We start from the raw sequence: 27858 nt of genomic DNA on the forward strand, positions 1-27858 counted from the left end.
TCACTGGACCATCGGCGAATTGGCCCGTTTCTTCCCTGACGTCACTGAGGCCATTGTGTAGCAGGGTATATAAGAGGCATCTGCGCTTTATCTCTTGCCAGTTGCAGCGCTGGGAGCTCTTGGTTGGTGACCCGCTGGAAAAACTCGGAGCTAGATTGACATGCTTTTTTTTTGGGGGGGGTGTTATTTGGGGTTGGCTTGTTGTTTATTCTGAGCTTTACGTTTGCTTATTAAGCTAATTTTCGCCTTGCTACCTGCCATCCTAACAAAGATTGGCAGGTGACTCTGTACAGTATGCTCTCAAATAAAATTAAATTAAATTAAAAAAAAAAAGATTGGCAGGTGAGAACAAATTAATCACAAGCCCCTGGATGAGGCGCTAGTCCTCAGCGCACAATACCGTATAAAGAAGATTATTGGCACTGGTGGCTTTGGACATGTGAAGCTGGCCAATCACCACCTCACAGATATCCAGGTGGGGTGAAAGTACTCCACGGAAGGGAGAGTTTTACTATTCTGATCGAAAATGAGGTGGACATTAAGAGTCTACATCACCCAAACATGATCAGGTCCTACCAGGTGATCGAGGCAGCCAAACACGTGTATTTAGTAATGGAACTGGCCACCAAAAGAGATCTTGTGTGGTGGATCCGAAAATCCCAACGCCTATTTGAGGATGAAACCAGTAGGATCTTCAAACAGATCGTGAGTGCTGTGCACTACTTTCACCAAAAACGCAATCACACACTGAGACCTAAAGCCTAACAATGTCCTCCTGGGTGCCAAAAACAGTGACTTTGGTTTGAGCACCATGGGGCAGTTGCTGGAGGAAATGTGTGGCGCCTTGATATTGCATGCCCTGGAAATCTTCCGGAGGGAAGGATCTGAAGGCTGCAAGGTGGACATCTGGAGCCTAGGTGTTCTTTTGTTTTTAATGGTCACAGGAAAATAGCCATTTTATGGGAGGCCTTTTCCCCCAAATAAAGTCACAGATCCTGGGAGCAAAATACACCATTCCAACATAAGTATCTGCAGAATTATGAAATGTTAAGTTAACCATGGACTCAAAGCAAAGGCCCACCACAGAACAAATCATAGTTAGACCAAGTTGAGGAGTGTCCCTCAAATCTTGATGAGCCACTGCCAGATCACCTGGACACCACCATTGTCACCGTGATGGGTGACCTGGGATACAACAGACCATATCTGCAGACCTCTGCTGGACAGAACATACAATGAAGTTATGGCCACATATCTGTTGATTAAAGAACATTTAAAGCAAGAGAGTTCTAGCTGTGTTGAAGTTAAGCCAGGGCATCTGAGTGTTCCACCAGGCCCAATTCCTGCTAACCTTTCCATCGTTCCTCTCCCTCCACAGAGAAGAGCCAGTTCTCCTGATCTGCTTCACAATTTCACCCTGTCCTTTGAATTTCAGCTGCCCTGCTCTGGCAAGCATTCAGGGCGGAAGCAATGCAGAAGTGCTACTCTGCCTGCCATTCCCCTCTTCTTCCTGTAGAGGACCCCCAATCAGGGTATATTATCCCACCATAATTCCGTGATTTCCTCTGACTGCTCTTTTTGCCTAGAGAGCTGTTGATTAGACAAAAGAGATCTCACTCAGAAGAGATGGACCTGTTCCATGATGAGACACAAAGAACAGGACTGGAACAAGCCTGAAATGGAAAGTGGGCAATTTGCCAACTATGGAAGTCAACAGTAGCAAGAAGAAGCTGTACAGGAATTTCACACTCCTATGTTCCTGTCATCCTAGGGTCCTATCATCCCCCTCTGACTGCTCTTTCTTCCTTGACAGAGATCAAATAGAGAATCCTCCATCAGAGGAAAATATCCTTCCCTCTGGGCTGCCCCATGCTGAGGCCATAGACTCCAGCCCGAATAGGAGATGGGGGCTTCAGAAAAGTGGTTATCAGGATAGCTAATGCTCTTCTCAGAGTATGCTGCTGTGTGCAGGCCCAAAGGAACCACCATTGGAGTCAGGAACACAGTCATTCTAGAGAAAGAGGTGGAGAACCCTGAAAGAAACGAATTGAGATGCAGAAGACCCTGGGCACCATGAAGACTATCACTGAGGCAAAGGAGATTTGCCAGATGGAGCTGTGCAGGAAGTTCACACTGCTGTTGTCCAACACAGCTAGCACAAACCTTGTTCTAGCACAGGAGGGACATGTGCCAACTGCCATAGGTTTGTCCATAATAGATTACTCACACAGATGGTCCACGAGGACCTGTCACCAATCTGCCTTTTTCTCACAAACTGGATCATTTTTTGTTTTTTGTTTTGGTTGGTCTTGGGGCTTGAACTCTGGGCCAGCTCAAGGCTAGCTCTCTAACACTTGAACCACAGTGCCACTTCCAGTTTTCTGGTGGTTAATTGGAGATGAGGCCCACAGACTTTCCTGCTTGGGCTGACTTTGAACCATGATCCTCAGATCTCAGCCTCCTAAGTGGCTGAGCCACTAGTGCCCAGCTTGGTTCTTTCTTGAATAGTGAATTACACACCTTTGGATATATTCCCAGTTTGATATTATGGGGTCCTAGGAGTAGGTTTATTTTGAGTTTGTCTGTCTTGAAGAATCTCCACATTGATTTCCATAGTGATTGCTCTAGTTCAAATTCCCATTGATAGAGCATGAGGGAGGGTTCCTTTTGCCCCATTTCCTTACCAGCTTTTGTTATTTGTTGTTGATTGACATTCTGACTGGGGTGAGGCATTTTGAAGCCAGTCCTGGCAGGAAACTCCATGAGACTCTGATTTCCAATTAACCAATAGCCTAGTTTTGAGCTGCATTTCTTTATAGTTAAGGCCTTTAAACACTTCTTCCTGTATCTATTAGGTATTTGTATATCTTTCTCTGACAACTGACTCTGGTCAGTTGGCTTTGTCCTTTTATTAATTAGATTATTTGCTCTTTTTCTGTATTTTTAGCCCTTGTATATTCTGGATGCTAGTTCTTTATCTCTTGACTAACTGATCCTCTCCCTTTAGTATTGTGTTTTGGTTCTGGTAATTGTTTCTGCTAGACAGAAAAAATTTTAATTTCATACAATCCCATTGTTATATCTCCACAGGTGTTTACACTGTATTCCAGTCTATTTCACCCTTTCTAACACACTCCTTGCTGGCCTCCCCATGAAAAATTGCATCCCCAATAGGTTTTCTTGGTCCATTTTCATGGCTAGAAATAATCTAGTTCCACAATATTCATTTATCTTTAGATTCCCTGCCATTACATCCCTATAAGTTTTATTTAGTAGTAGTAATTGTTGTTTTGAGAGAGATTTGTCTATAATCCTCTTTTTCTCTCTCTGTCTGGTTTGGAAAGAATGTAATGCTGGCTTCAGAGGACTAAGATGGTGATCTCTTCTTTCCTTTCCTAGGAAAGGTCAAGAATGTGAAGGCTGGTTCTTCTTTAAAGGTCAGGTAGGATTTACAGTGAAGCTGTTAGGTCCTGGGCTTTTCTTTGTTGCTAGACTGTATTCCTGCTTCAGTCATTGCTTGTTGTAGACCTATTTAAGTGTCCTCTGTTCAATTTTCATGGGTCAAGCTCATCTAGAAATGTGGCCATTTCTTCTGAATTTTCTAGTTTATTTGCATGCATGTTTTCAAAGCCTTCTCTTATCAGGGATTTCTTGTGTTGTACACATTTTTATGTCTGTGTCTTAGTCTCTCCTCCTTTTAGTCTGATTACCTAAGGGTTTATAGGTCTTATTTTTCTCCTCAAAGAACCAATCTTTCATATAGTTTTTGTGGTCTCCATTTCAATGATTTTTTTTTTTTTTTTTTTTTTTTTTTTTTTGCCAGTCCTAGGGCTTGAATTCAGGGCGTAGGCACTGTCCATGAGCTTCTTTTTTTTTTTTTTTTTTTTTTTTTTTTTTTTGTCGGTCGTGGGGCTTGAACTCTGGGCCTGGGCACTGTCCCTCAGCTCTTCAGCTCAAGGCTAGTGCTCTACCACTTGAGCTACAGCGCCACTTCCGGTTTTCTGGTGGTTTATTGGAGATAGGAGTCTTACAGTCTCTCCTGCCCGGGCTGGCTTTGAACCGCGATCCTCAGATCTCAGCCTCCTGAGTAGCTAGGATTACAGGCGTGAGCCACCAGCGCCCGGCTGTCCATGAGCTTCTTTTGCTCAAGGCTAGCACTCTACCACTTGAGCCAGTGCCACTTCTGGGTTTTTCTGTTTATGTGGTACTGAGGAATTGAATCCAGGGCTTCATGCATGTTAGGCAAGCACTCTACCACTAAACCACACTCCCAGCCCTCAATAATTTTTTAAGTTTTAAAATTTTATATACAGCCAAATACTGGTGGCTCACACCTATAATTCTAGCTACTTAGGAAGCTGAGATCTGAAGATTGGGGTTTAAAGCCAGCTTGGGCAGAAAAGTCCCTATGAGACTCGTCTTCAAATAACCACTATAGTTCAAACCTCACTTCTGCCCAAAACAAAATGAATTTTAAAAAAGGAAAATAATGTGTTGGTGAGGATATAGAGAACATTGTTAGTGGGAATGTAAAATAGGGAGTTTGGAAGATCCCATTTAAAATAATTATACATGAGTTGTAGTAGGGGTTCATTGTGACATTTTCATACAGAGAAACAATGTATCCTTATCAACCTCCTACCTCTTAATCTTCCACATCACTGTCTCCCTTCTTGAAACACTTTCAATGGATTTTATTCAACAATAAAGTAAATTAGAAAAAAAACAACTTGAAATTATAAGCAACTCAAAATATCCTTCAATGTCAGACTTGAGGAGCATATTGTAGTATATATATTTTTATAATAGATGCAATATGGAAAGCAATGAATTCTGCTGCTGAACTAACATGGTGAAGGTTGAATGACAGAAGCCAATTATAAAAGTATATAACACATAGAGTATCATTCAAGTTACGTGAAGCTGCAAACCATACTAAATGGTGGTGTTTAGGGAATGTACTTAGGTAACAAATGTAAAAATGAATGTGGGGGTGAGGGGGTGTGCAATAAAGTCAAAAGAATAATACCTGAAGGAGGGCTAGCATAAGGATCTAGGATGGTATTTGGGGTGTTAGCAAAATTCCATTTCCCTTCTTTGGCAGAAGCTACATATGTATTACTTTACAATAACTTGTTAGGGCCAGGTGCCAGTGGCTCATGCCTGTAATCCTAGCTACTCGGGAGGCTGAGATCCGAGCAAGTATTGTTGTTCAAAGCCAGCCCAGGCAAAAAAGCCCATGAGATTCTTAGCTCCAATTAACCACCAGAAAAACCAGAAATGGTGCTGTGGCTCAAGTGGTAGAGCACTCCCCTTGAGCTGAAGAGTTCAGGGACAGTGCCCAGGGCCAGAGTTCAAGCCTCACAACCCACAAAAAGAAAAAAGAAAAAACTTGTTAGGCTGACCATTGGATGAATTTTCTAGAGTATGCTCTTAAAATAAGATTTGCCAGGCACCGGTGGTTCACACCTGTAATTCTAACTACTCAGGAGGCTGAGATCTGAGGATCACAGTTCAAAGCCAGTGCAGGCAGGAAAGCCTAGGAGACTTATCTCCAATAAACCACCAGAAAACAGGTAGTGGCACTGTGGCTCAAATAGTACAACACTCATCTTGAGCTGAAGAGCTGAGGGACAGTGCCCAAGCCCAGAGTTCAAGCCCCATGACTGACAAAAAAAATTAAAGATTTGTAATATTTTATAATCAGATTAAAAGAAGTTTTAAGCGGAAGAAAAATTCTGATTTTTCTTTAAACCATATAAATCTTTCGCCTTTTACTGATAGGACTAAAATGCTAGCCACCAATGTTGAGGACTTTTGGACAATCTTTTCTTCTTACCTTTCTGGGACACTCTCAGCAACTGAGAATCTGGAGCCATACCAAGTCTGAAATCCAATCCCAGTTCTCTCTTATTTAGCCATAGGACCTTCTGCAAATTGCTTAAACTCTCTATGTGTGTCTCCTCTTCTCTGTAAAATGGGGGAGGGGGGTGATAATGGTAACTGCCTTATTGGATTGGTATGCACTGTGAAGTCCATGGAGTCTGTTACCATGAAAACAGCGAAATGCAGCATTGCGCTGCTTCACCCTTCACAGATTCTCTTTTCCTCTGTGCCTGAAAGCACAAGGGCAGAGAGATAGCACGTGTCATGGCCTCCCAACACCCAGCACAAAACCTGAAAGAAGTCCAGGCATTTGTTTCAATAGTCATGATAGAAGGTGGGCACACCTGAGGGGGGCCATTTGTGGTCCAAAGCCCAGCTCCATTCTCCCTCCCAGAGGGGAAGTTTAGACATGCATACCCTACAAGGAACCATCTCTCTCTGGAGTCCTGGGTACTTGGGAATCATTCACCAGATGATGGAAAGGTCCCTTTGACCTTTTTTTTTTTTTTCCCTGCCAATCTTGGGGCTTGAATTCCGGTCCTGGGCACTATCTCCAACCTTCTTTTGCTCAAAGCTAGCACATTACCACTTGAGCCACAGCACCACTTCTGGCTTTTTCTGTGTATGTGGTACTGAGGAATCAAACCCAGGGCTTCATGCATGCTAGGCAAGCACTCTACCACTAAGCCACATTCCCAACTCCTTTGACCCTTTTTTTTTTTTTTTTTTCAGGGAAAAACCCAAGGATGAACAGGGAAAATAGATGGGAAGCTCCAATGTAGCTCCATCTGTCACTTAGCAGGGACATGAATCCTGGATAAACCCAGCTCTGACAAGCTGTGCACCTCAAGGGAGCCCCAGTGCGGGTGGAGGGGTGAGGGGGGATAGGAAGGATAGGAAGGGGAGAAGTTGGGAAGGCAGCTAGGACTTTGAGCCACTCCTGCACAATTCCCTCCCCAGCTCCCTCTGCTCTGTGTCTAAGGCTACTGCTGACTCATCCATGGTCAGTGAGGTGAATGTAAATGCCTCCTCATGTACAAAGTCCTTTCAAAAACATTCATCTTTTCCTCAACAGCTCTGTGAGTTAATCACCCTTCTTCCATAGTACGAGATGAGACCGATACAAAAAGCTCAGATCAAGATCAACCCTCTCCTCCCCACACCCTTGTGCATCCCCCGTGTTGACCTTTCTAGGGGCTGCAAAATGACCTGGGGAAGACTCAGTTTGGGGATCAGATCCAAAGTGGGAATCCAGCTCAATCAATACTGCCTCCCTTGAGGGGGATCTCATGTATTTGGTGCTGTTAGGTTGACACAAGGGCATGTGACCAGGGGCACAAAGCATCCTGGGAGGTTATCTAGGAAGTCAAAGATTCCCAGAACCTAACATCTCTGTGGCTCCAAGCAGACAAGTGAAGGCATTTTAGGGTTTTAGAGTCAAGGAATGAGGATGGAAGATGAAGAATTCTGGAGTGGGCAATGAGCCTTTCAATATATAGCTTTTTTGATGGACACAAGCAATTCTAGGACTCTGGGGAGCTGGAAGACAGGTTTAGAACTCATGGAGACATGTTACTTAACTAAAATCAGACCCCCACCGAGTCACTTCACTAGCCTAGACAGCAGGAAATCACACTACGAAGGTATGTCATAAATTGTACCTAGTTCATTTCTGGAATCTGTCTTGGCATCTCCTCTCTTATTTAGTTGAATAAACTTCAATTAGTCACCAACCCATATATCCTGGCTGAAACTGGATAGACCTCAAACCTTTTCTGTTCTCTGGTAGACATCTGGTCTTCACAATAAGATGGAACTACCTCATACAGAAGCCAGGACAAATGGTTCCAGCACCAAACCAAGCTGAGAAAGCAGAAGTGCTACCATTCCCCCTTCACACATATCACACACACACACACACACACACACACACACACACACACACACACACACACAAAACAACAACAAAAGTGACCTCTTTTACTTCACCAGGGAGCAGCTGGTCTGATTTGGGGGGAAAGATGGCACCTCAGTGTGAATTAGTGTCTGGTAGGAATGTGGGTGTATGGACAATGTATGACATACTATATCCTGGCCCTCATTCCCAAAGTACAGGTATGTCCAGAACCAGATGTGTGATCCTGCGCAGAGCTAAGGCTGCCTTAGTTCCCACTGCATCTAGTTTCTCAAAAACTTTATCTAAACAATTTAAGCCTGGGGCTGGGAAGGTGGCTCAGTGGTAGAGTGCTTGCCTTGCATGCATGAGGCCCTGGGTTCAATTCCTCAGCACCACATAAGAAGAAAAGGCTGGAAGTGGCACTGTGGCTCAAGTGGTAGAATGCTAGCCTTGAGCTGGAGAGCTGAAGGGTAATGCCCAGAGTTCAGGCCCCACTACCAGCCAAAAAAAAAAGAACAATTCAAGCCTGTTGCCAATGGCTCACACCTATAATCCTAGCTACTCAAGAGGCTGAGATCTGAGGATCATGGTTCAAAGCCATCTGGCAGGAAAGCCCATGAGACTCATCTCCAATAAACTACACAGAAAAATCAGGAAGTGGCTTTGTGGCTCAAGTGGTAGAGCGCTAGCTTTAAGCAAAAGAAGCTCAGGGACAGCGCCTAGGCTGAGTTCAAGCCCCAATTCAGGCCTGGAAAAATGCCAGGCAGTACCAAGTTGGAAGGCAGGAAGTAAGTAACAGCCATATCCTGTCCTCAAACACTCTGTGAGGCAAGTCATACATTCCACAAAAGAGCCTGTGCACACTTCTACACCTTGATTCCTAAAACCCAGTCAAGACAGGCCAGCCTGCCTGCCAGGACAAATATTCAATGTTTATTTCCTTTTCAGCTAAGACACAGAAACTATGGGATAACCCATTATGCCATCACGGCAAACACTGAACACTGGTCTATCCAGAAAGCATATCTAGAAGATGTGAGCAGATCACCGATAGATGAGTAAGGTGCTTCAGTGTTGGCATCTCAAATGTAGGTTCTAAATTCCTCCCCTCTGGCAGCTCAAATACCTTGTCAGTCCAGCAGCATTTTCAATCTGTTAGACATGATGCTCCAAGCCAAAGGCCATTGGATGGCAGCATTGGAACTTGTACCACAAACTGCAAGAAGAAATACAGTGCTACATGGCCCTAGATGCACCAAGAATGGTCCTGCAGGCAGAGGCAGCCTTCTAGAAAAAGGGAGCCAAGGATGCTACCTTGCTAAAGTGTCAATACATGTCAGCACCCAGCAGTAAGCCTAAGAAAACTGCTGAAATGGACGTGGCATTCCTTGCAGGCAGGGTTCTACAGCTGACAGGGACTACAGGCTACTCAGCTCACTTCCTCCCAGATGTGGGACTATGCTGTTCCTACAGTGAAATGAAACATGCTTGGAAAAGCACTGATTTATATCTTTGCCATTTATTTTTTAAAATCTTATTCAAAATATTAAATAATACAATTTCAGATATGAAAAAAATTGCTGCAATAAAACAGTTCAGGTGTATATCCATTGTGCTTCCCTTATTGAAAGTCAGCTGTCCGCTGGAGAGGATGGTGGACGGCACTGCTACTCCAGCTCTACCCAAAGCATGTGACCACTGGCTCCTCTGGGCTTTGGTTAGCACACAGTAAAGATAAGGTTTCCATGACAACAGGGTTCAAATCACATATTTACATACTGATCAATTCTTTATGATAGAAACACAGGCTAAAGTGAAATATAGTAAATAATTTCCAGTTGCTGTAAACAACCAACAATAAAACAAGATAGGCATGGGAAGATCATTGTGCATACATACATATATACGTGTATACATACATATATACGTGTACACAATGTATACTATGTATGTATGGATATATATCCTTTAAGTATACAAACCACTTCCAGTAATTTTAATTTGAAAGGCCTATATATATTATTTAAATGATATATTTAAAAGATAATGACCTAAAAGTTTATTCCATCTTATTACACAGTAAGAAACAAAGTGAACAAATGTAACTTTAAACTCTTCCCATTGCTTGAAACCTTTGAGACCAGAGCTACAAATGAACTGCTAAAATTAACTGTTCACGCATTTAGTTCTTTATCAGTTTCCACCTCTAAATTTAATTCAGTAATTCAAACCAAAAACTGCTATCTATATGATATTTTATCTTATGTTCACTGCAAACTATATTCTCTTTTGCCAGAGTTTCTGACATATTTAATGTGTTGCCTAAAACTGTGGTCCGATTGAACAAAATCACTATTTTGTGTTTTAATTCCCTAAAAATATCCAGAGTTCTCTTAAGAGAAAAAAAGTATTAATTTAATGCAAAACATTATCACACATAATACCCTTGTACTTACAGTGTGGGACCAATAAGAAATAAGTGCTTTAAAAAATAGCATTTGGATGGCAAAGAGTAGGTCTGAATCAGCAGTATTATATATGTTAGAATTTTTTTTAAGTTTGGAATCTTTTACAAGTAGTATTAATTTCAGGAAAAACAATAAATGGAAAATAATAAAAACTGTAAATATAAGGTGATGCTTAACTCATACTTTGGACACCTGATTAATTCAGCTCTAAAAGTATTTATGACATTTAATTTCCAAAGCACCAAGGCAAAAGAGAGATCCACCTCTCATTTAAGTACCAAATGCCTGTGGCAAACATCTGCACAATATCATATATAAAAAGTCAAGCAAATAAAATGACATAATAAGCAAACTCAAATCACAGTGCTTTAAAAAATATAATCATTGGTAATCTTTAGAGAAGGCATAGCCTCATTAACATTCTGGTCTAGACGATGATATTCCACTGTTTTGGAACAAAGGCCATCCCGCCATTTCCTGCTTTGAACTAGAAGGAAAATCTGGAATAAAATAACATTAATTAGATATGCAAAAGAGAAAACAGAAGATATATTAAAACTTTTTGTAGCAAGTTCTCTCCTTCTTTCTCTGTCTCTCTTCTAGATTCCCAATCACAAAAATGAAGTAACATCAAAAATACTATGTTGTTTTCTATCTTGTTAACAAGATCAGACAATGCTTCTCAAATGTCAGGATACTCAAAAGGTTTGGGAAGACTCCATTCCATTGGCTCTATCTTCAGAGCCTGAGCTTAGAACCTGAGGTGGAGCCCAGGAACCTGTGTGTTTAATTAGTGCCTGAGTTCATAATAAAGAAAGCTAGGCACCAAACACTGACTCCAATACTTACAAAGCTAGGAACACAGCTCAGTAACCACAAATAACTCAGTTTCTTTGCTGATTTCTATTGTTAGATTCACTGATCTCAAAGGTAGAGGGGCATTTTGAAATTATTTGGCCCAGTTTTCTCATTTCCAAGTAACAAAATCAAGGTCTTCCAGAGGAAGATGGCTTACAAGAAATCACAAAGCCAGGGGGAATGGGTTCGATTCCTCAGTACCACATAAGCAGAAAAAGCCAGAAGGGGCTCTGGGGCTCCAGTGGTAGAGTGCTAGCCTTGAGCAAAAGAAGCTCAGGGATAGAGCCCAGGCCCTGAGTTTAAGCCCCAGGAGAGAGGAGAGAGGAGAGAGAGGGAGTGAGAGGGGGAGAGGGAGAGAAGGAGAGAGAGGGAGAGAGAGGGACAGAGGGCAAAGGAAGAGAGAGAGAGACACAGAGAAAGAGAGAGAGTGAGAGAGTGTACACTGGGCGTTGCTGGCTCATGCCTATAATCCTAACTACTCAGGAGGCTGAGGATCGAAGTTCAAGGCTAGCCCGGGCAAGAAAGTCTGGGAGACTCTTATCTCCAATTAACCACCAGAAAACCTGAAGTGGCTATGTGGCTCAAGTGGGAGAGCTCTGGCCTTGAGCTGAAGAGCACAGGGACAGTGCCCATGCCCAGAGTTCAAGCTCCACAATCAACAACAACAAAAAAAACAGAAATCACAAAGCAAGCTACAAGTCAAGAACTAAGATTTCCTGAGCACTAACTATTAAAAAGGAAATATGTGCTTCATTCCCCACTAAGACTTTTGAAATGTTCAACTGCTCAACTCTGGGACTGTAATGAGTTGTGCCCTCATGTTAAATGAACCACCTATCTATGCCTCCTTTGCCTCATGTAACCAAACAAACACAGCACAGAAATGTTCACCACAATATTATTTCTGAACCAAAAATAGAAATAATCTAAATGTCTAATAGGAAAATAACTGAATTGATTCACCATACTTTTTAAATATTATAAAAAATGCTCATGATTTATTAGACAAAAATCAAAATACAAAACTCAATGAGATATGAAGCCGGGCACTAGTGGCCCACACCTATAATTCTAGCTGAGATCCGAGAATCAAGGTTCAAAGCTAAGCCCAGGCTGAAAACTCTGTGACACTCTTATCTCCAACTAACCAGTAAATTAAAGCCACAAGTGGAGATGTGGCTCAAGTAGTAGAGCATCAGTCTTGAAAGAAAAGGCCAAAGGAGGGCATAAAGACCTAAGTTCAAGCTCCAGTACTAGCACCAAAAAAAAAAAAAACCCACAAAAACAAACTATCTAAAAGTTGTAACATACATATATATTTATATTTGTAGACCAGAAACACATTAAATGTTGTATAGGCTATATTCAATTTTTCCTCAATGTTTCCAAAGTCATTTTTTGTTTGTTTTTTGTTTTGGTTGGTCATGGGGCTTGAATTCTGGACCTGGGTGCTGTCCCTCAGCAATTCAGCTCAAGGTTAGCACTCTACCACTTGAGCCACAGCACCACTACACATTAAATGTTAATAATGCTCTAGATAGTAATGAGTTGCTTAAATTCTTTCTTTTCCCGAGTACTGTCCTTGAACTTCTTTTGCTCTAGGCTAGCACTCTACAACTTGAACCACAGCACCACTTCAGGCTTTTTCTGTTTATGTGGTGTTTATGTAGTTCTGAGGAATCGAACCCGGGGCTTCATGCATGCAAGACAAGCACTCTACCACTAAGCCACATTCCCAGCCCTTTCTTTGATTTTCTTGAGACCAGGTCTCATTATGTAGTTCAGATTATACTAGAATTCACTATGTAAACTGGTCTCAAATGTATGATCCCCCAGCCATAAACTCCTGAATCCTAGGGTATAGATATGTGCCAGTATACCCAGCCTAAATTTTACTAAGCTCTTGTATTTTCTTAATTAGATAAAATAAACATGTAATACTTTCATAAACAGAAAAGTTATTGCAAAATCATTGGGGTCAACAATAAAAGGTAAAATTTGTAAATAAACTTTCTTGCTCCACAAGTATTTCCACTGGAACAGTGATACTAAATAAGATAAACCATTTTTTAAAAAATCACCAGGGAACAAAGTATAATGACACATACCTATAATCTTAGGACTCAGGAGGCTGAAGCAGGAAAATCATGGATTCCAGACTAGCCTTGACTACACAGAAAGATCTTGTCTCAAAACACATATACCCATGTACACATGCACACACAGCACACACATGCACACACACAAATGAGCTTTGACTTTGTCCGTTCAAAGAAATAATATGACTTTTTTTTATCTTTTAGCAGTATGGGGATTAAACTTGGAGCCTCACAGTTGCTAGGCACGTGCTCTACTACTTGAGCTATGCTGCCAGCCTAATTCTTCCTCTATTGTCTGTAGTTTGTTCAAATATATCATAGATTTATAAACTGATTAGACACCCAACTTTTTACCACCACTTTTAACCTGACTAAAAAATAATTTGAAAATAACTGATAGTAAAACTAAAAGGACTTAAAAAGTCTCAAACTTACCTTCCTTTTGTTGTGATATGTAACATAAACAACAGCAATACAAAAAGCAAAAATAATAAGGTGGAAAAAGAAGTGGCTATCTTCCTCTTCTACTTCTGAGGATGGGGCCTTAAAAGATTTCACTGACTGTTCGATTTCCATATAACCCCTGTTTTCTTCCAAAGTCTCATCAGGCTCATCGTCCCTGGGGCTGGTGGTCCAGTCATAGTCTGGTTCTCCATAATCCCCATTGTCCAGAGAGTCTTTGACGGTAGATGGAGAACTATTCAGTGTAAGAAGATCCTCCTCCTCCATGCTAGGATCTTCATTGTTCTCAGCCTCCTCTTGGGACAGTGAGGTAGTAGGTGAGGGACGGGGAGCTACGGATGTTCCTCTACTTTTTCCTGTACTAGTTGGAGGAGGGAGAGTGGTACTGATTTGAGAAACAGAAGGTTTGGTTTTGTTTTCCTGTGAGAAAGTATTCATGTTTGAAGAAGAAATATCTGTATTTTGTACAGGCTGGCCAGTGGGTTCTGTTCCTAATACATAGGAAATAAAGAAAAACGTTATATAAGAATCTCCATCTTTAACTCCACTAAGCAAAAAGCTTCTGTACCCATTTTCACTAAGCATTCCTCTTTGCTAAGAGTTATAACTTTCTGCAATCTCAATGGCTATCTTTAGTCTCTTGACTGCCTGGATCATGGATTTCACCACCACAACTGGTCCCTTACTGCTATTGTTAAGTGACAGTTGCTTTGCCAGATAGTAACAATGTGCAGCATATCTGTAGCATAGCCTGTACTGAAAGAAGAGTCAGATCTAAGTGCCCATCCCCACATTGTTTTCCTTTAACAGAGGCTGGACTTCATCATCATTTAAGATCACCCATCCCAGAACAGAAGGGGAGGTGGCCTGATCCTGGCTCAAGCAGATCACACACAAAAAATAAAAGATAAGGAATTCAGACCTAATACTTTCAACACTATATAACAAACTTAAGCTATAGCCAGAGGCTGGTGGCTCACATCTGTAATCCTTGTTACTCATGAGGCTGAGATCTGAGGATTAAGGTTAGTAGTCGGCCCAGGCAGGAGAGTTTATCTCCAATAAACTATTGAGAAAAAGCTGGAAGTGGTGCTGTGGCTCAAGTAGTAAAGCAAGTGGTAAATCCTAGCCTTGAGCACAAAGAGGCTCAAGGACAGCACCCAGGCCTTGAGTTCAAACCCTAGAACTGGAAAGAAAGAGAGAGACAGAGAGAGAAGCTATAAGCTGCTATAGATATCATTTCTAAATGATATATAAACTGAAAGACTCCTTCCTTCAAATTTAAAAGAAAAATGATACAAAGGAAGCAGGAGAAAAATCCTAAAAGAATTAGAAATTGAAAGCTAAGTGACAACTAGACAAATTTTAAGATTGAGGAAGGCAATCTAGGTATAGGAAATGGCACCAAAACATATAAATTATTTTACTGTGCTGCTACCTATTCAGCACAGTGCGTTTACTGAAGTACACAAAAGGATCCGTCACATCGATCCCAGGGGACCATGCGGAGGCAGGCAGGCACAGAAGAAAGATTATTACAAGGTTTATTAGAGGAGCCATATGTGCCCCGGAGAGAACGCACATGGCAGCCTCCACTATCTAGATAGTAGCAGGGTCTGGAATAGGAAGTGAGATAGATGGGAGTTCAGGTGGGTCTTGGTGGAGAGAGGGAGGATACAGCTGTATGGCGGGAACTGAGGGCAGGGAGGAGCTCAGGTCTGGGTGGAGCTGAGGAACAAAGGTGGGCATAATGCTTACAGGACATGAAAAAAATTAACCATTAGGGACACAAATTAAAACCACAAGCCAGGCACTGGAGGCTCATGCCTCTAATCCTAGCTACTCAGGAGGCTGAGATCTAAGGCAAACTGTGAAGGGCATATACAGATATCCGAATACTCTTTGTATATTTGTTTTTATGTGAACTTAAAAACTTGTCTAAAGAGCCGGGCGCTGGTGGCTCACGCCTGTAATCCTAGCTACTCAGGAGGCTGAGATCTGAGGATCGCGGTTCAAAGCCAGCCCGGGCAGGAGAGACTGTGAGACTCCTATCTCCAATAAACCACCAGAAAACTGGAAGTGGCGCTGTAGCTCAAGTGGTAGAGCGCTAGCCTTGAGCTGAAGAGCTGAGGGACAGCGCCCAGGCCCAGAGTTCAAGCCCCACGACCGACAAAAAAAAAAAAAAAAAAACTTGTCTAAAGATCAGAGGTTAACAGGTGAAAAAAAATACAGCAGAGGGGCCCATCAGCTACACTGGACAGTGATGAAAATAAGCCACTCATGGGCAGCTATGGGAGGGAAGGAATGAGAAAGAAGGAACAGCTTACATTAAGCAAAAGGATATGTACGTATCACCCTGTTTGGAAGAAATAGTGTACTGTCAAAGTTTGTAGGGTTCACAAGCCTTATAGACCATGATGATAACAATTTGCCTTGTGAAGGTTAAAATGTGTTTGTGACTTTAGCTAAGTATCACTATCCCACAGTATTATGAAACTTATGTAATCATTTAATCTCAATAAAGAAATTTAAAAAAAAAAACCTTGTCTAAAAAAGTCTGTTCTAGGTCTGGGAAGGTAGCTCAGTGGTAGAGTGCTTGCCTTGCATGCATGAGGCCCTGGGTTCGATTCCTCAGCACCACAGAAGCAGAAAAAAAAAAAGCTGGAAGTGGCCCTGTGGCTCAAGTGGTAGAGCGCTAGCCTTGAACTGAAAGAGCCGAAGGACAGTGCCCAGGCCCAGAGTTCAGGCCCCACAACCGACAAAAAGAAAAAAAAAAAAAAAGCAAACCAGTGAAAAAATAGACTATTATGACAGTTTCCAAATTTTAGTCATTACTCTACTGATACCTTCTTATGATATTAAGTTCATATTAATGGCACTTAAGGCTACTGATTTCCAAAAGTCATACTTAAATAACAAGGAAGTATTTTCAATAATTCTGAAGGTAAGTATCAATGAATACAGTATTGATTAGTAAAAGCAATGATAAACAATTCTGGGCTGGAAGTGGTGCTGTGGCTCAAGCCGTAGAGCGCTTGCCTTGAGCTGAAGAGTACCAGGACAGCACCCAAGCCCAGAATTTAAGCCCCATGACCAACAACAACAAAAAAAAATTCTGAGCTGGGAATGTGGCTTAGTGGTAGAGTATTTGCCTAGCATGCATGAAGCCCTGGGTTCAATTCCTCACTACCACATAAACAGAAAACACTGGAAGTGTCCCTGTGGCTCAAGTGGTAGAGTGGTAGCCTTGAGCAAAAGAAGCTCAGGGACAGTGCCCAGGCCCTGAGTTCAAGCCCCAGGACTTGGGGGAGGGGGGGGACTGGGGAGGGGTAACAATTCAACATTCTTTAACATGTTAAATAATCATTAGAATATTCAATGTCTAAGGAGAGAAGAAAAAAGAGAAGCAAAAAAAAAAAGTCTTTTCATCAATGCTGTATAATTACAAAAGTCTTCCATCACTTGTTTTCCTTTTTTTTTCTGTCAGTCCTGGGGCCTGAAATCTGGGCCTGGGTGCTGTTCCTCAGCTCCTCAGCTCAAGGCTAGTGCTCTACCACTTGAGCCACAGCACCACTTCCAGCTTTTTCTGCTTCTGTGGTGCTGAGGAATCAAACACAGGGCTTCATGCATTCAAGGCAAACACTCTACCACTGAGCCACCTTCCCAGCCCCAACATCACTTGTTTTTTGTTTTGTTTCATAGCCAGTCCTGGGGCTTGAACTCAGGGCCTGGGCACTGTCGCAAAGCTTCTGCTCAAGGGTAGCCCTCTACCACTTGAGCGACAGTGCCACTTCTGGCTTTTTCTGTGTATGTGGTATTGAGGAATTGAACCCAGGGTATCATGTGTGCTAGGCAAACACTCTATCACTAAGCCACATTCCCAGCTCACACATCACTGGTATCATATCCCAAAAGATAGCAGTTCAAAGCCAGCTCAGACAGGACAGTCCATGAGACTCTTACTTCCAATTAATCTCAACAAAAGAAATTAAAATCACAATTGCTACATATCTATCAGCCTGGCTAAAATAAAACCTAATAATGACAATATCAAAAGGTGGTAAGGATGAAGAGAAAACTTGTTACTGGTGGGAAGGCAAAACAAAATCACCACTCTGGAAAACAATTTAGAAGCATGTCAAAAAAAAAAAAAAAAAACTTATCTACGCAACTAGCATCTAAGTCAAAATTTTACTCTTGGACATTTATCCCAGAGAAATAAAAATGCATGTTAAAGCAGAAACCCATACACCAATGTTTATAGTAGGTTTATTCTTTTTGGGGGTGGCAGTGGTCGTAGTCGAGGGGATTTAACTCAGGGCCTCTGGGCGCTGTCCCACAGTATTTTCTGCTCATGGCCAGCCGCTCTACCACTTGGAGCCACAGCGCCACTTGCAGTTTTCTGGTGGTTCACTGGAGATAAGAGTCTCACAGACTTCCCTGCCTAGGCGGGCTTTGAACCCTGATCCTCCGATCTCAGCCTTGGGGTGTAATTAGGATGACAGGCGTGAGCCACCAGCTCCAGGCTTAAATCATCCTCCTTTGTGTCGAATGCATGTTGAGTTTAGGATTTTTGAGTTCAAGCCTCGGGAGGTCCAGCACAAAAAAAAAATAAATCAATCAATAAATGAAAATAAACTGGAGATTTCCACGACCGCCATTGGGTCAAGAGGCTCGGGACGCCGCCGCCACTCCCCCTCGCCGTACATCTCCTAACCTGTCCTCTCAGGCCTTGGGAAGTCCCACCATCTCGGACCTCTCCCCACCCCACTCGCCCCACTCCCCACCCCGCACCCGCCCGTCGCCCCGGCCGCCCAGAGACCGCTCGGTCCGCTCGGGACACCCGGAAGCGCCTTCCCCGGCCCGGCCCGGCTCCCGACCGACCCCGCGCCCCGGCCCTCGCCGTCTCCTCACGCCCATCGGGCCACCGCGTCCCCTTTACCAGCAGGCACGGCAGAAGCCAACAGGAGCGCCAGGACGAGCGGCGCCGCCAGCCCGCCGGGGACCCGGATGCCCAACACCGGCAGCAGGTTGGTTGGCATGGCCCCTCTCATCTTCCCCAGGGCGGCAGCCGCCATAACGGAACCAGCCGGGAACCTGCGCTGTTGCTAGGTTCTGCGTCATGACGCCGGACATGCGTAAGGCGCCGCGCCCGAGTCGTCTACGTCCCAGCGTGATGACGTGGTGCCGGAGCCGCTGAAAGGGCGCCGGTCTGCCTCCCACGTGACAGGTCACTCGCGGGAGCGAACTCGCCTTCCGCCGCAAAAGGCAAAAGAAAGGAAAATGTCGATGGAGGACACATGTAAGTGATGGAATTTTCATCATTCTTAGCCTCCCCTGCAGTCATTTATTATCTCAACAAATACTCAGTTCATATTTCGGGTACAACAGTGAATGGACCCCAAGCATATGCAGTTTACTTCCTGGTGAGGGAGACTATAATGTAAAGAACACATTACCTAAGATATGTTACAGAGTTCTACGTATATGGTTAAGTTATATATAGCTATAGTTGATTAGTTATTAGTTTACATAGCTACCTAATTATAAACCATATATCTGATAATAATATATATATAATACGCACACATGTATATGTGTATATGTATATGTATATACATATGTGTATATGTATATGTATATACATATACATATACACATGTACATGTTTATGAAGGGAAACCAGGGAAGGCAGTCCTGAAAACTAGCTTCCAGACTTTCTAAAATACACTCCTATTGCGGTTTAAATTTTGTAAGCTAAAAGCCTTGCTAGATGAAGATTCAGAAACTCCCAAGAAGTTTTGTTAGGGCCCTGACACAATGCTTTTGTTCTGCATGTTCTGTGAATGTTTCCTTCATAAATACCTACAAGCTTCCATTCATCAATTTTCAGGAAATCAGTGTAGCACAAAGTCCATATTTATTGTGTCCACAGCCCTGTGTCATTTCCTCAGAAGAGTGCTGCTGTCCCCAAAGACAATGGAGCTACCTCTACAGAGAAGGGCCTGTGTTCCCAATCAGGTTTCCCCACACCATTTATCTGGCCCCAGGACAGCACAGAAACACATAAACTCTTGTTAAGAAAACTAAGAAGTCATTCATCTCATTTTCAGAAGTCTACCAGGAGCCCTTTGAGGGAATGGTGCCCTTACTGCAACCCTCCAGGTTAGCCAAAGCACACAATCTTGCCAAGTGCCCAGGAGTTTGAGTAGACAGAAAACACCATTCATTTTCAGGAATAAGCCGCTTCAGTCCTAACTTCTACTTGTTTGGAGATTGTTTCAGACTTGAAGAAGGCTGTTATAAATTTAACACACTGCAGTCCTCTTCTTTGATACTTTGCTCATTTGTCCCCATAACAAATTTGCCTCAAATCTTTTAATGAATGTTTTGCATGGTGATATCACAACACACTGCATACAATAGGCATATAATAAATAACTTGTATGTAAAATATTTTCTCATATTCAGAGGACCTTTATATATATATATGTGTGTGTGTGTGTGTGTGTGTGTGTGTATTTCAAAATATAACAGCTGCATGTCCTTATAAGCCTGATGACATTATGACAAACACTGAGGGGCACAGTTTCTGGACAGCTTAACAAAATACTAAAAATCTGGTCTTTTTTTCTTCTTTGGGAAGTATTAGGGTTTAAACTCAGGGCCTTGAGCTTATTAGACAGGCAATCACTTGAGCCATGCACCCAGCCCTTTTGGCTTTGGTCAATTTTGAGATAGGGTCTTGTATGCTAGTCCAGCCAGGACTGCAGTCTATTTATGCTTACCAAATAACTGGGAAGATAAGCCACCATACTCAGCATATTGGGGTCTGCTTTTACCCAGACTAGCCTTGTTTCTGACTCCTGATCTCAGCCTACCAAGTAGCATGAGCCACCTCACAAAGCTCTGATACTTTAGAAATACCACTTTCAAACATCAAAAAAGTAAAAAAAAAATTCAGGGTCTGGGAATGTGGCTTAGTGGTAGAGTGCTTGCATACATGAAGCCCTGGGTTTGATTTCTTAGTACCACATACAAAGAAAAAGCCAGAAGTGGCACTGAGGATCAAGTGGCAGAGTGCTAGCCTTGAGCAAAAGCAGATCAGGGACTGTAACCAGGCCCTGAGTTCAAGCCCCAGTACCCCCCTCCCAAAAAAAAACATCTGCCTAAAAGCAAAAATGGAGTTATTTGTTGAGGTTGGACAATGTGCAGGTATAAATCACTGGCATTATGGATGAAATTCTACAATCAAGTTAATTTTAAATCAGGGAGTGTCAGACTCAGAGGGATAACAGCTGTTATTTCTAAATGTGACTATCAGATGTTGATGTATGCTTACACACACACACACAAAAATAGTGTATCAGGAACATTAAAATGGACAAATTTACACAAACATAAATTTAATTTGCATGTATGTGAACTTCTAGAGCAAACTCCAAAATGACCCCTGGCTGTGGCCTACTGGTAGAAACTAATGAATATAATGGGTTTTTTTATACCTGATTAGGTTACTTCACCAAGCACTTAACTTTCTGGAAGAGAAAATCATCCTTGGGAGTAGGGAGAATGCCTAATCTAATCAGCCCTTAAAAGGGACAAGGTAGCCAGGTGCCGGTGGCTTACCCCTGTAATCCTAGCTACCTGAGGATGGCAGTTCAAAGCCAGCCCAGGCAGGAAAGTCCATGAGACTCTTATCTCCAATTAACTACCAGAAAAACACAAGTGGTGCTGTGGCCCAAGTGGTAGAGCACTCACCTTGAGTTGAAGAGCTGAGCGATAGCACCCAGGCCCAGAGTTCAAGCCCACAACCAACAACAACAAAAAAAGGGGCGGGGGGGGGGGAGGGAAGGGGAACAAGGTAATGGCTCATTCCTGTAATCCTGTATATGCAGAAGGCTGAGAGCTAGACAGTCAGTTTGAAACCAGAAAAAGTCCATGTCACTCCCTCTACAATTAACTAGCAAAAAATACCAGATGTATGGTTCAAGTGGTAGAGCACCAGCTGTGAGCAAGAAAGCTGAGAGCATAAAGCTCTGAGTACTGACACATAAAGAAAAAAAGGATGAGATCTTCCTGGAAGAGATTTCAAGTATAAGAGGAATTAGACAGGAGGCAGTTTTTGTATTCCTGGTACTAGATATAAAGGTAACATTTTGGTGTGCTCCAGGCCCAGAGAATGGTCCCGAGCTGTTGACAAGGAAATAAGGACTTCTATGCTACAACCAAAAAAGAACTCCTGCTAAACCATGTGGAGGATGTCGAGCATTTTGCTGATGAGAACAAAACTTGGTTGGCAACCCAGTTTCAAGCATTATGAGAACCTGAGCAGAGCCCACACACCTGCCTAGGCGCCTGCAAAAAATATAAACAAGTGAAGGTTTTATGATTTGCTTTGGAATAGGGTCTGGCTATGTAGCCCAGTCTGGCCTCAAAAATCACAATCCTGGGGCTGGGAAGGTGGCTCAGTGGTAAAGTGCTTGCCTTGCATGCATGAGGCCCAGAGTTCGATTCCCCAGCACCACATAAGCAAAAAGAAAAAAAGCCAGAAGTGGTGCTGTGGCTCAAGTGGTAGAGTGCTAGCCTTGAGCTGAAGAGCTGAGGGACAGCACCCAGGCCCACAGTTCAGACCCCGCAACCAGACCCAAAAAAAATTTAAAAAAAAAAAATCACAATCCTGCCAGGTGCTGGTGGCTCACACCTGTAATCCTAGCTACTCAGGAGGCTGAGATCTGAGGATGACAGTTTAAAGCCAGTCAGGGCAGAAAGTCCATGAGACTCTTATCTCCAATGGCCACCAAAAAAAAAAAAAAAAAAAGGAAAGTGGTGCTGTGGCTCCAAGTGATACAGCACCAGCCTTCAGCAAAAAAGCCCAAGAACAGCATCCAGCTCTGAGTTCAAGCCCCACAACTGACCAAAAAAAACACAACAACAACAAAACAACTCACAACCCTAACAGGTATATGGCTTGGCCCTACGTGTCATTTCAAATTCTTGGTAGTCTTTTGTATAATGAGAGAAAAACCAATAAGGGAACAACGAATAAATCAAAACCAATGCTCTGTTCATTTCTATTTTTATTAATAATGACAACAGGAGGGTGAGGTTTCAATATTTTATTCAAGTTTTATTTTAAGTGATGTTAATTACAGCATTGGAAGGGGAAGGACCTAATTCCACACAAAATGGAAGACTCTATAATGTACCCATTAAATTGCTAAAAAATAAATTGAGTGGTGAGAATATAACAGAAGTCCAATTTAGATTTTTAGTGTTGTCACCATGTGATTACAGTCACACAGGTTCTTTCCAGTGTGTATCTGGAGCTCCTGGAAGTGATTTCAAACTCCGTGCAAGGGTGAAAAGAAAAACCACAACACGAAAAAGAATTATGTCCTGAATTATTGGCTTCATCATACCCACCCTCTCCACCCAAAAATGGCACAAAAAGAAATAACTAACACACCCTGCTGACTACTTTTGGTTGTAAAAGAGGTTGGATGATGGGCTAGGGTGGAAACTGGGGCATGAAGATCTGTCTGAAAAAGTCCCTTTCAGATGAGTCTTACACACCATCAAGCAATGAGAACTTCTCATCATAAGAGTTAAGGAGAGCAAGGTTCGAATCTCAAGAAGTCACAATTTCATTCACTGACTCAATACAGATTAACAAAGAGCCTACAGTTCATTATTAGTTTCCATTTGCCGCAATTCCTAGATTTAAAAATGAAGAAACCTGGCATCTTTAGAGGGGCTACTAAGTTCTCCCCTATGCTACAGCTGAAAGGATCTTTTTTGGAATCGGGTTTCTTCTGTAACACCTTAAAGCTGAATCATCTTTAAACCTGGAGATCTAACATAATATTTAGCATTCTTGCATCCCAAACAGACAACATTAAAAGGTACACTAAACTCTGAAGGTAGCTATGCTGCTTAAAATTAACGATTGTACAGTATTCATTTATGCTTGAAATTCCAGTCCTAGACCAAGCTTGTGGCCGCCGGCGTTGACATTTTTGCCATCCAGCAGAGCTGACAGCGTCAGTTTGATACCTGCAGGGCAGAAGCCAGAGAGAATAAAGGGGAAAAGATGGAGGAAAGAAAAGAAAAGTTAACCCCAAATTCAGAACTTGCTCCAGACATGATTGGTCAAAGCCAAACTACCTGACTCTTGTGCTGCTCATTTTAAAATGCCATTTGACCAGCAGATGTCCTAGCAGGAACTTACATAACAACTAGCCCCGTTCCACAGAGCAGAGAATCTACCCAGATACACTTCCGGGCCTCCTGCTTTTTTTTCTCTCTCATTGTCTCACTACAGCAATTTAGCCTGTCTCTCGCTGGTACCACACAGTTTACTGCTTGCACAATCATCCCGAGAGGAAATTCCAACCCTGAATCAGGCCTGAGGCTTGGCATTCACCTTCACAGAGTGTACATACATGCACAGCGTGCAGCGTGCATGCACACATAAACATAATGAATGTCCTGTGAGTAGTTTGTAATCTTAAATTTAACGGGCTAATTCTCCCAAAGGCAACTTGATTCCAACATTATGTTAGTCAACCTTACAGGGTTCAAGGTGGTGGTGCTCCTGGATCTCTCATACACCACGGACTGGCCTAGCCAGCGGTGCAGAACAACTGCAGACCACTCATTTTATTGTCTTTGGGCAATGTGATGATTTATAAGCTAGCTGTGAGGACCTATTAGAGATAAATACCAAGTATTTCATACGCTGCAAAGAAAGGACAGGAGAAAATAGCCCCCCAAAAAACATATCTGGGTGCCAGCAGCTCACACCTGTAATCCTACTCAGGAAGCTGAGATCTGAGGATTGCAGTTCAAAGACAACCCAGGCAGGAAAGTTTGTGAGACTTATCTCCAATTAACCACCAAAAAAACCTTGAGCTATGTGGCTCAAGTGATAGAGTATCAGCCTTGAACAAAAAGAGGTCAGGGAGAGCACCCAGGCCCTGAGTTCAAGCCCCACAACCAACCAAAAAAAAAAAAATCCTTTACAATTATCCTACTACAGGCATTTTATAAGCAATAGCATATATCAGCAAGCCAGCACCCCATTTTTTTAACAGAGAACTGACTTCTCACAGGAGTTAAGACATACCTGGCTTTAGGGTTTGAGTGTACCCTAGTCCAATCAGGCTGGAGTTGTTCACTTTGGCCTAAATAGAAAAAGAGATAAGGCCAAGCAAGTGAAAACATGAAGGGTTTTGAAATTACATCTTGAAAGTGAATAAGAGCTTTTTAATCAACCAACTCTAAGCTTCAAAATCAAATTACGTCCCCTGGTGACCACTTCCTTTATAGGATTCATTAAATTCAATTTGAAAATGTACCAAATGTAAGTACACATTTTCCTGCTCAAATTGTTGTGCACTCTTAGACTGGAAACAAAGCAAGGGAGAATGAAGGCTTTTGGCAGGCAGTATTCCTTCTAACTATTCTGTTTTGCTCATCACATCCAATCAAGTCTCTTCTGCTTGTGTTTTAAAGTGCCTCATGCTAAGGAGAGAAGTTCAGTTCCCAGTTCAGGAGAACCCAACTCTCTGCAGATTAAGCAAGCAGGAACTATTTGGCAACATGAGACTTCCTCATTCCACCCAGAGCAGGGTGCAGCCTACAGTGTCCCCTGACAACAGAAATTAGCCCGGCAGGAATCACTGCAAAAACTATAACCATTCAAGCAAGACTCATGAGAAATGCTATAGTGTAAGATGACATCTGATCAGTGATTTTTTTTTTGGGGGGGGGGCAATCCTGGAGCTTGAACTCAGGGCCTGGGCACTGTCCCTGAGCTTCTTTTGCTCAAGGCTAGCACTCTACCACTTGAGCCACAGAGCCACTTCCGGCCTTTTCTGTTTATGTGGTACTGGGGAATCAAACCCAGGATATCATGCATGCTAGGCAAGCACTCTACCACTAAGCCACCTTCCCAGCCCCAATTACTGATTTCTTTATCTTTTGTTTTTCAGACAGGAGCTCCTCTGTAGCCTAGGCTGGCCTGAAACTCTAATTTTTTTGCTTCAGCTTCCCAAGTGCTTGGATTATAGACATACACTACTATGCTGATCTAAGGACTGAATTCTTTTTTTTTTTCTTTTTTCTTTTTTTTTTTTTGGTCGGTCATGGGGCTTAAACTATGAGCCTGGGCGCTGTCCCTGCGCTCTTCAGCTCAAGGCGAGCGCTCTACCACTTGAGCCACACCACCATTTTCAGTTTTCTAGTGGTTAAGGAGATAAGAGTCTCACGGACTTTTCTGCCCAGGCTGGCTTTGAATGTGATCCTCAGATCTCAGCCTCCTCTGTAGCTAGGACAGGCGTGAGCCACCAGTGTCCAGCATTCTTTTTCTTTTTGTACCAGAACTAGGACCTCCTGCTCTTACTTGGCTTTTTCACACAAATCTAGTGTTATTACTTGTGCTACAGCTCCACTTCTGGCTTTTTGTTGGTTAATTGGATATAAGATTCATGGATTTTTCTGCTCCACTGGCTTTGAGACATGATCCTCAGATCTCAGCCTCCTAAATAACTAAGAAAATAGGCATGAGCCAACAGCACATTGCTATGACTGATTTTTTTTTTTTTTTTGCAGGTGTAGGGGGTATCATGGGCTTGAACTCAGATGCTGTTCCTGAGCTCTTTTGCTCAAGACTAGTTCTCTAGCTCTTAAAGCCACAGTGCAACTTCTGGTTTTCTGCGGATTAATTGGAGATAAGAGTCCCACACACTTCTTGCTTGAGCTGGAATAAAACTGTCTTCAGATCTCAGTCTCCTGGGTAGCTAGGATTACAGGCATGAGCCACCAGTGCCTGGCTTATGACTAATTTTTTTAATGTGCACTGCAGGGACTGAAAATTAAGCTGAGCATACAGAACTCTAGGTTTCAGGCAAAGCTCCCTCTGTTACATTTTGAGTCATGGAAAAAGGTCTGGTTAGCAAGTTAGCATGGTCCAATCCAGGCCCCAATGCGAACCAATACTGTGCCTTTGACTGAGTCAGTCAACCTCTGTAAGCCTCCAGTTTCTCATACATAAAAAGAGATATAACTTGAAAAAGAAAATTATGTCAGGCACTGGTAGTTCATACCTAGCTATTCATGAAGCTAAGGTATGAAGATTATTGGGGCTAGGAAGGTGGCTCAGTGGTAGAGCGCTTGCCTTGCATGCCTGAGGCCCTGGGTTCGATTCCTCAGCACCACATAAGCAAAAAGAAAAAAGCCGGAAGTGGCGCTGTGGCTCAAGAGGTAGAGCGCTAGCCTTGAGCTGAAGAGCTGAGGGACAGCACCCAGACCCAGAGTTCAGGCTCCACGACTGGATCCAAAAAAAAAAAAAGTATGAAGATTATGATTCCAAGCCAGTCTAGGCAGATGAATTCCAGAAACTCTTATATCCAGTTAACCAGCAGAAAGACAGAAGTGAAGCTGTGGCTCAAGTAGTACTGCCTAGCAGCCTTGAGCAAAAAAAAAAAACAAAAACTGTGAAGCCAGGCACCAGTGGCTCATGCCTATAATCCTAGCTACACATACACAGGTGGCTGAGATTTGAGGATCACAGTTCACAGCCATCCAGAGCAGGAAAGTCCATGAAGACACTTATCTCCAGTTAACCACCAAGAAGCCAGAAATGGCACTGTGGCTCAAAGTGGTAGAGCACCAGCCTTGAGCACAAAAGCTTAGGAACAGTGCCTAGGCCCTGCGTTCAAGCTTGAGGACTGCCAAAAAAAAGTAACAAAGGAGCTCTTCCAAATGGGATTAAATACAATAAAACACATGTAAAAGGCTCCCCACAATGCCTGAATCCACAGTAAGTACTATTACTGTTAACATCCAGTCTTGTTTGGAACTCTTCAATCTCTTGAGCAGAAGCACTGGACTCTAGCAATCCTGTGAGATGCATGCACCCATAGGCACCCACCGAGAAGCAGGCATCAGGGTCGATCTGATACTTGGCTGCTATTCCAAAGCGAGTGTTACTATTCCCTGCTGTCCAGGCAAGATTGACAGCAGTCTCCAACTTCTTGTTCACCTTCTGGTAAATGGAGCCACCAAACTCTGTCCCATCATTCCTGAAAAACAAACACAGAACAGTTGAATGAATACCCAACTGCCCAGGGAAATGGGACAGAGACCAGGCAAAGGCTGAATAAGTCAACCCAATGGCAGAGAT

The 27858-nt window shown here is 42.8% G+C and overlaps 2 protein-coding genes and 1 long non-coding RNA gene across 4 annotated transcripts in view; 1 reads left to right on the forward strand and 2 right to left on the reverse strand.

Moving 5' to 3' along the window:
* Window positions 1-9283: 9283 nt before the first annotated feature.
* Window positions 9284-18780, reverse strand: CUNH5orf15 (chromosome unknown C5orf15 homolog). The gene is made up of 3 exons (XM_069993740.1): window positions 18613-18780; window positions 13644-14161; window positions 9284-10751 (listed from the first exon to the last, which is right to left on the reverse strand). The coding sequence occupies exons 1-3, from the start codon at window positions 18746-18748 to the stop codon at window positions 10620-10622; spliced, it is 786 nt and encodes a 261-aa protein (XP_069849841.1). The 5' UTR covers window positions 18749-18780; the 3' UTR covers window positions 9284-10619.
* Window positions 18781-18874: 94 nt separating this feature from the next.
* On the forward strand, window positions 18875-23044 carry LOC138807913 (uncharacterized). Its single transcript, XR_011366339.1, has 2 exons — window positions 18875-18972; window positions 21844-23044. It is a non-coding gene; the product is annotated as an uncharacterized lncRNA (long non-coding RNA).
* Vdac1 (voltage dependent anion channel 1) overlaps window positions 22775-27858 on the reverse strand; it is a 35362-nt gene continuing 30278 nt past the window's right edge. For both annotated transcript variants that reach the window (XM_069993742.1, XM_069993741.1), the window contains exons 7-9: window positions 27607-27757; window positions 24799-24856; window positions 22775-23726 (exon numbers count right to left, since the gene is read on the reverse strand). In XM_069993742.1, coding sequence (XP_069849843.1) covers window positions 23635-23726; window positions 24799-24856; window positions 27607-27757 — 301 coding nt within the window. In that variant the 3' untranslated portion in view covers window positions 22775-23634. The remainder of the gene's footprint in view (window positions 23727-24798; window positions 24857-27606; window positions 27758-27858) is intronic.

This window comes from Dipodomys merriami, unplaced genomic scaffold, assembly GCF_024711535.1.
Source record: "Dipodomys merriami isolate MVZ:Mamm:240054 unplaced genomic scaffold, mDipMer1.0.p SCAF_44, whole genome shotgun sequence".
NCBI lineage: Eukaryota > Metazoa > Chordata > Mammalia > Rodentia > Heteromyidae > Dipodomys > Dipodomys merriami.

Excerpts from the sequence above, each read along its gene's own strand:
- CUNH5orf15 (XM_069993740.1), bottom strand. The coding sequence starts at position 18,748 with ATGGCGGCTGCCGCCCTGGGGAAGATGAGAGGGGCCATGCCAACCAAC. Across the intron at positions 14,162-18,612 it reads GGCTTCTGCCGTGCCTGCTG|GAACAGAACCCACTGGCCAG; the intron begins GTAAAGGGGACG and ends CCTATGTATTAG. Across the intron at positions 10,752-13,643 it reads CATATCACAACAAAAGGAAG|ATTTTCCTTCTAGTTCAAAG; the intron begins GTAAGTTTGAGA and ends ATTTTATTCCAG.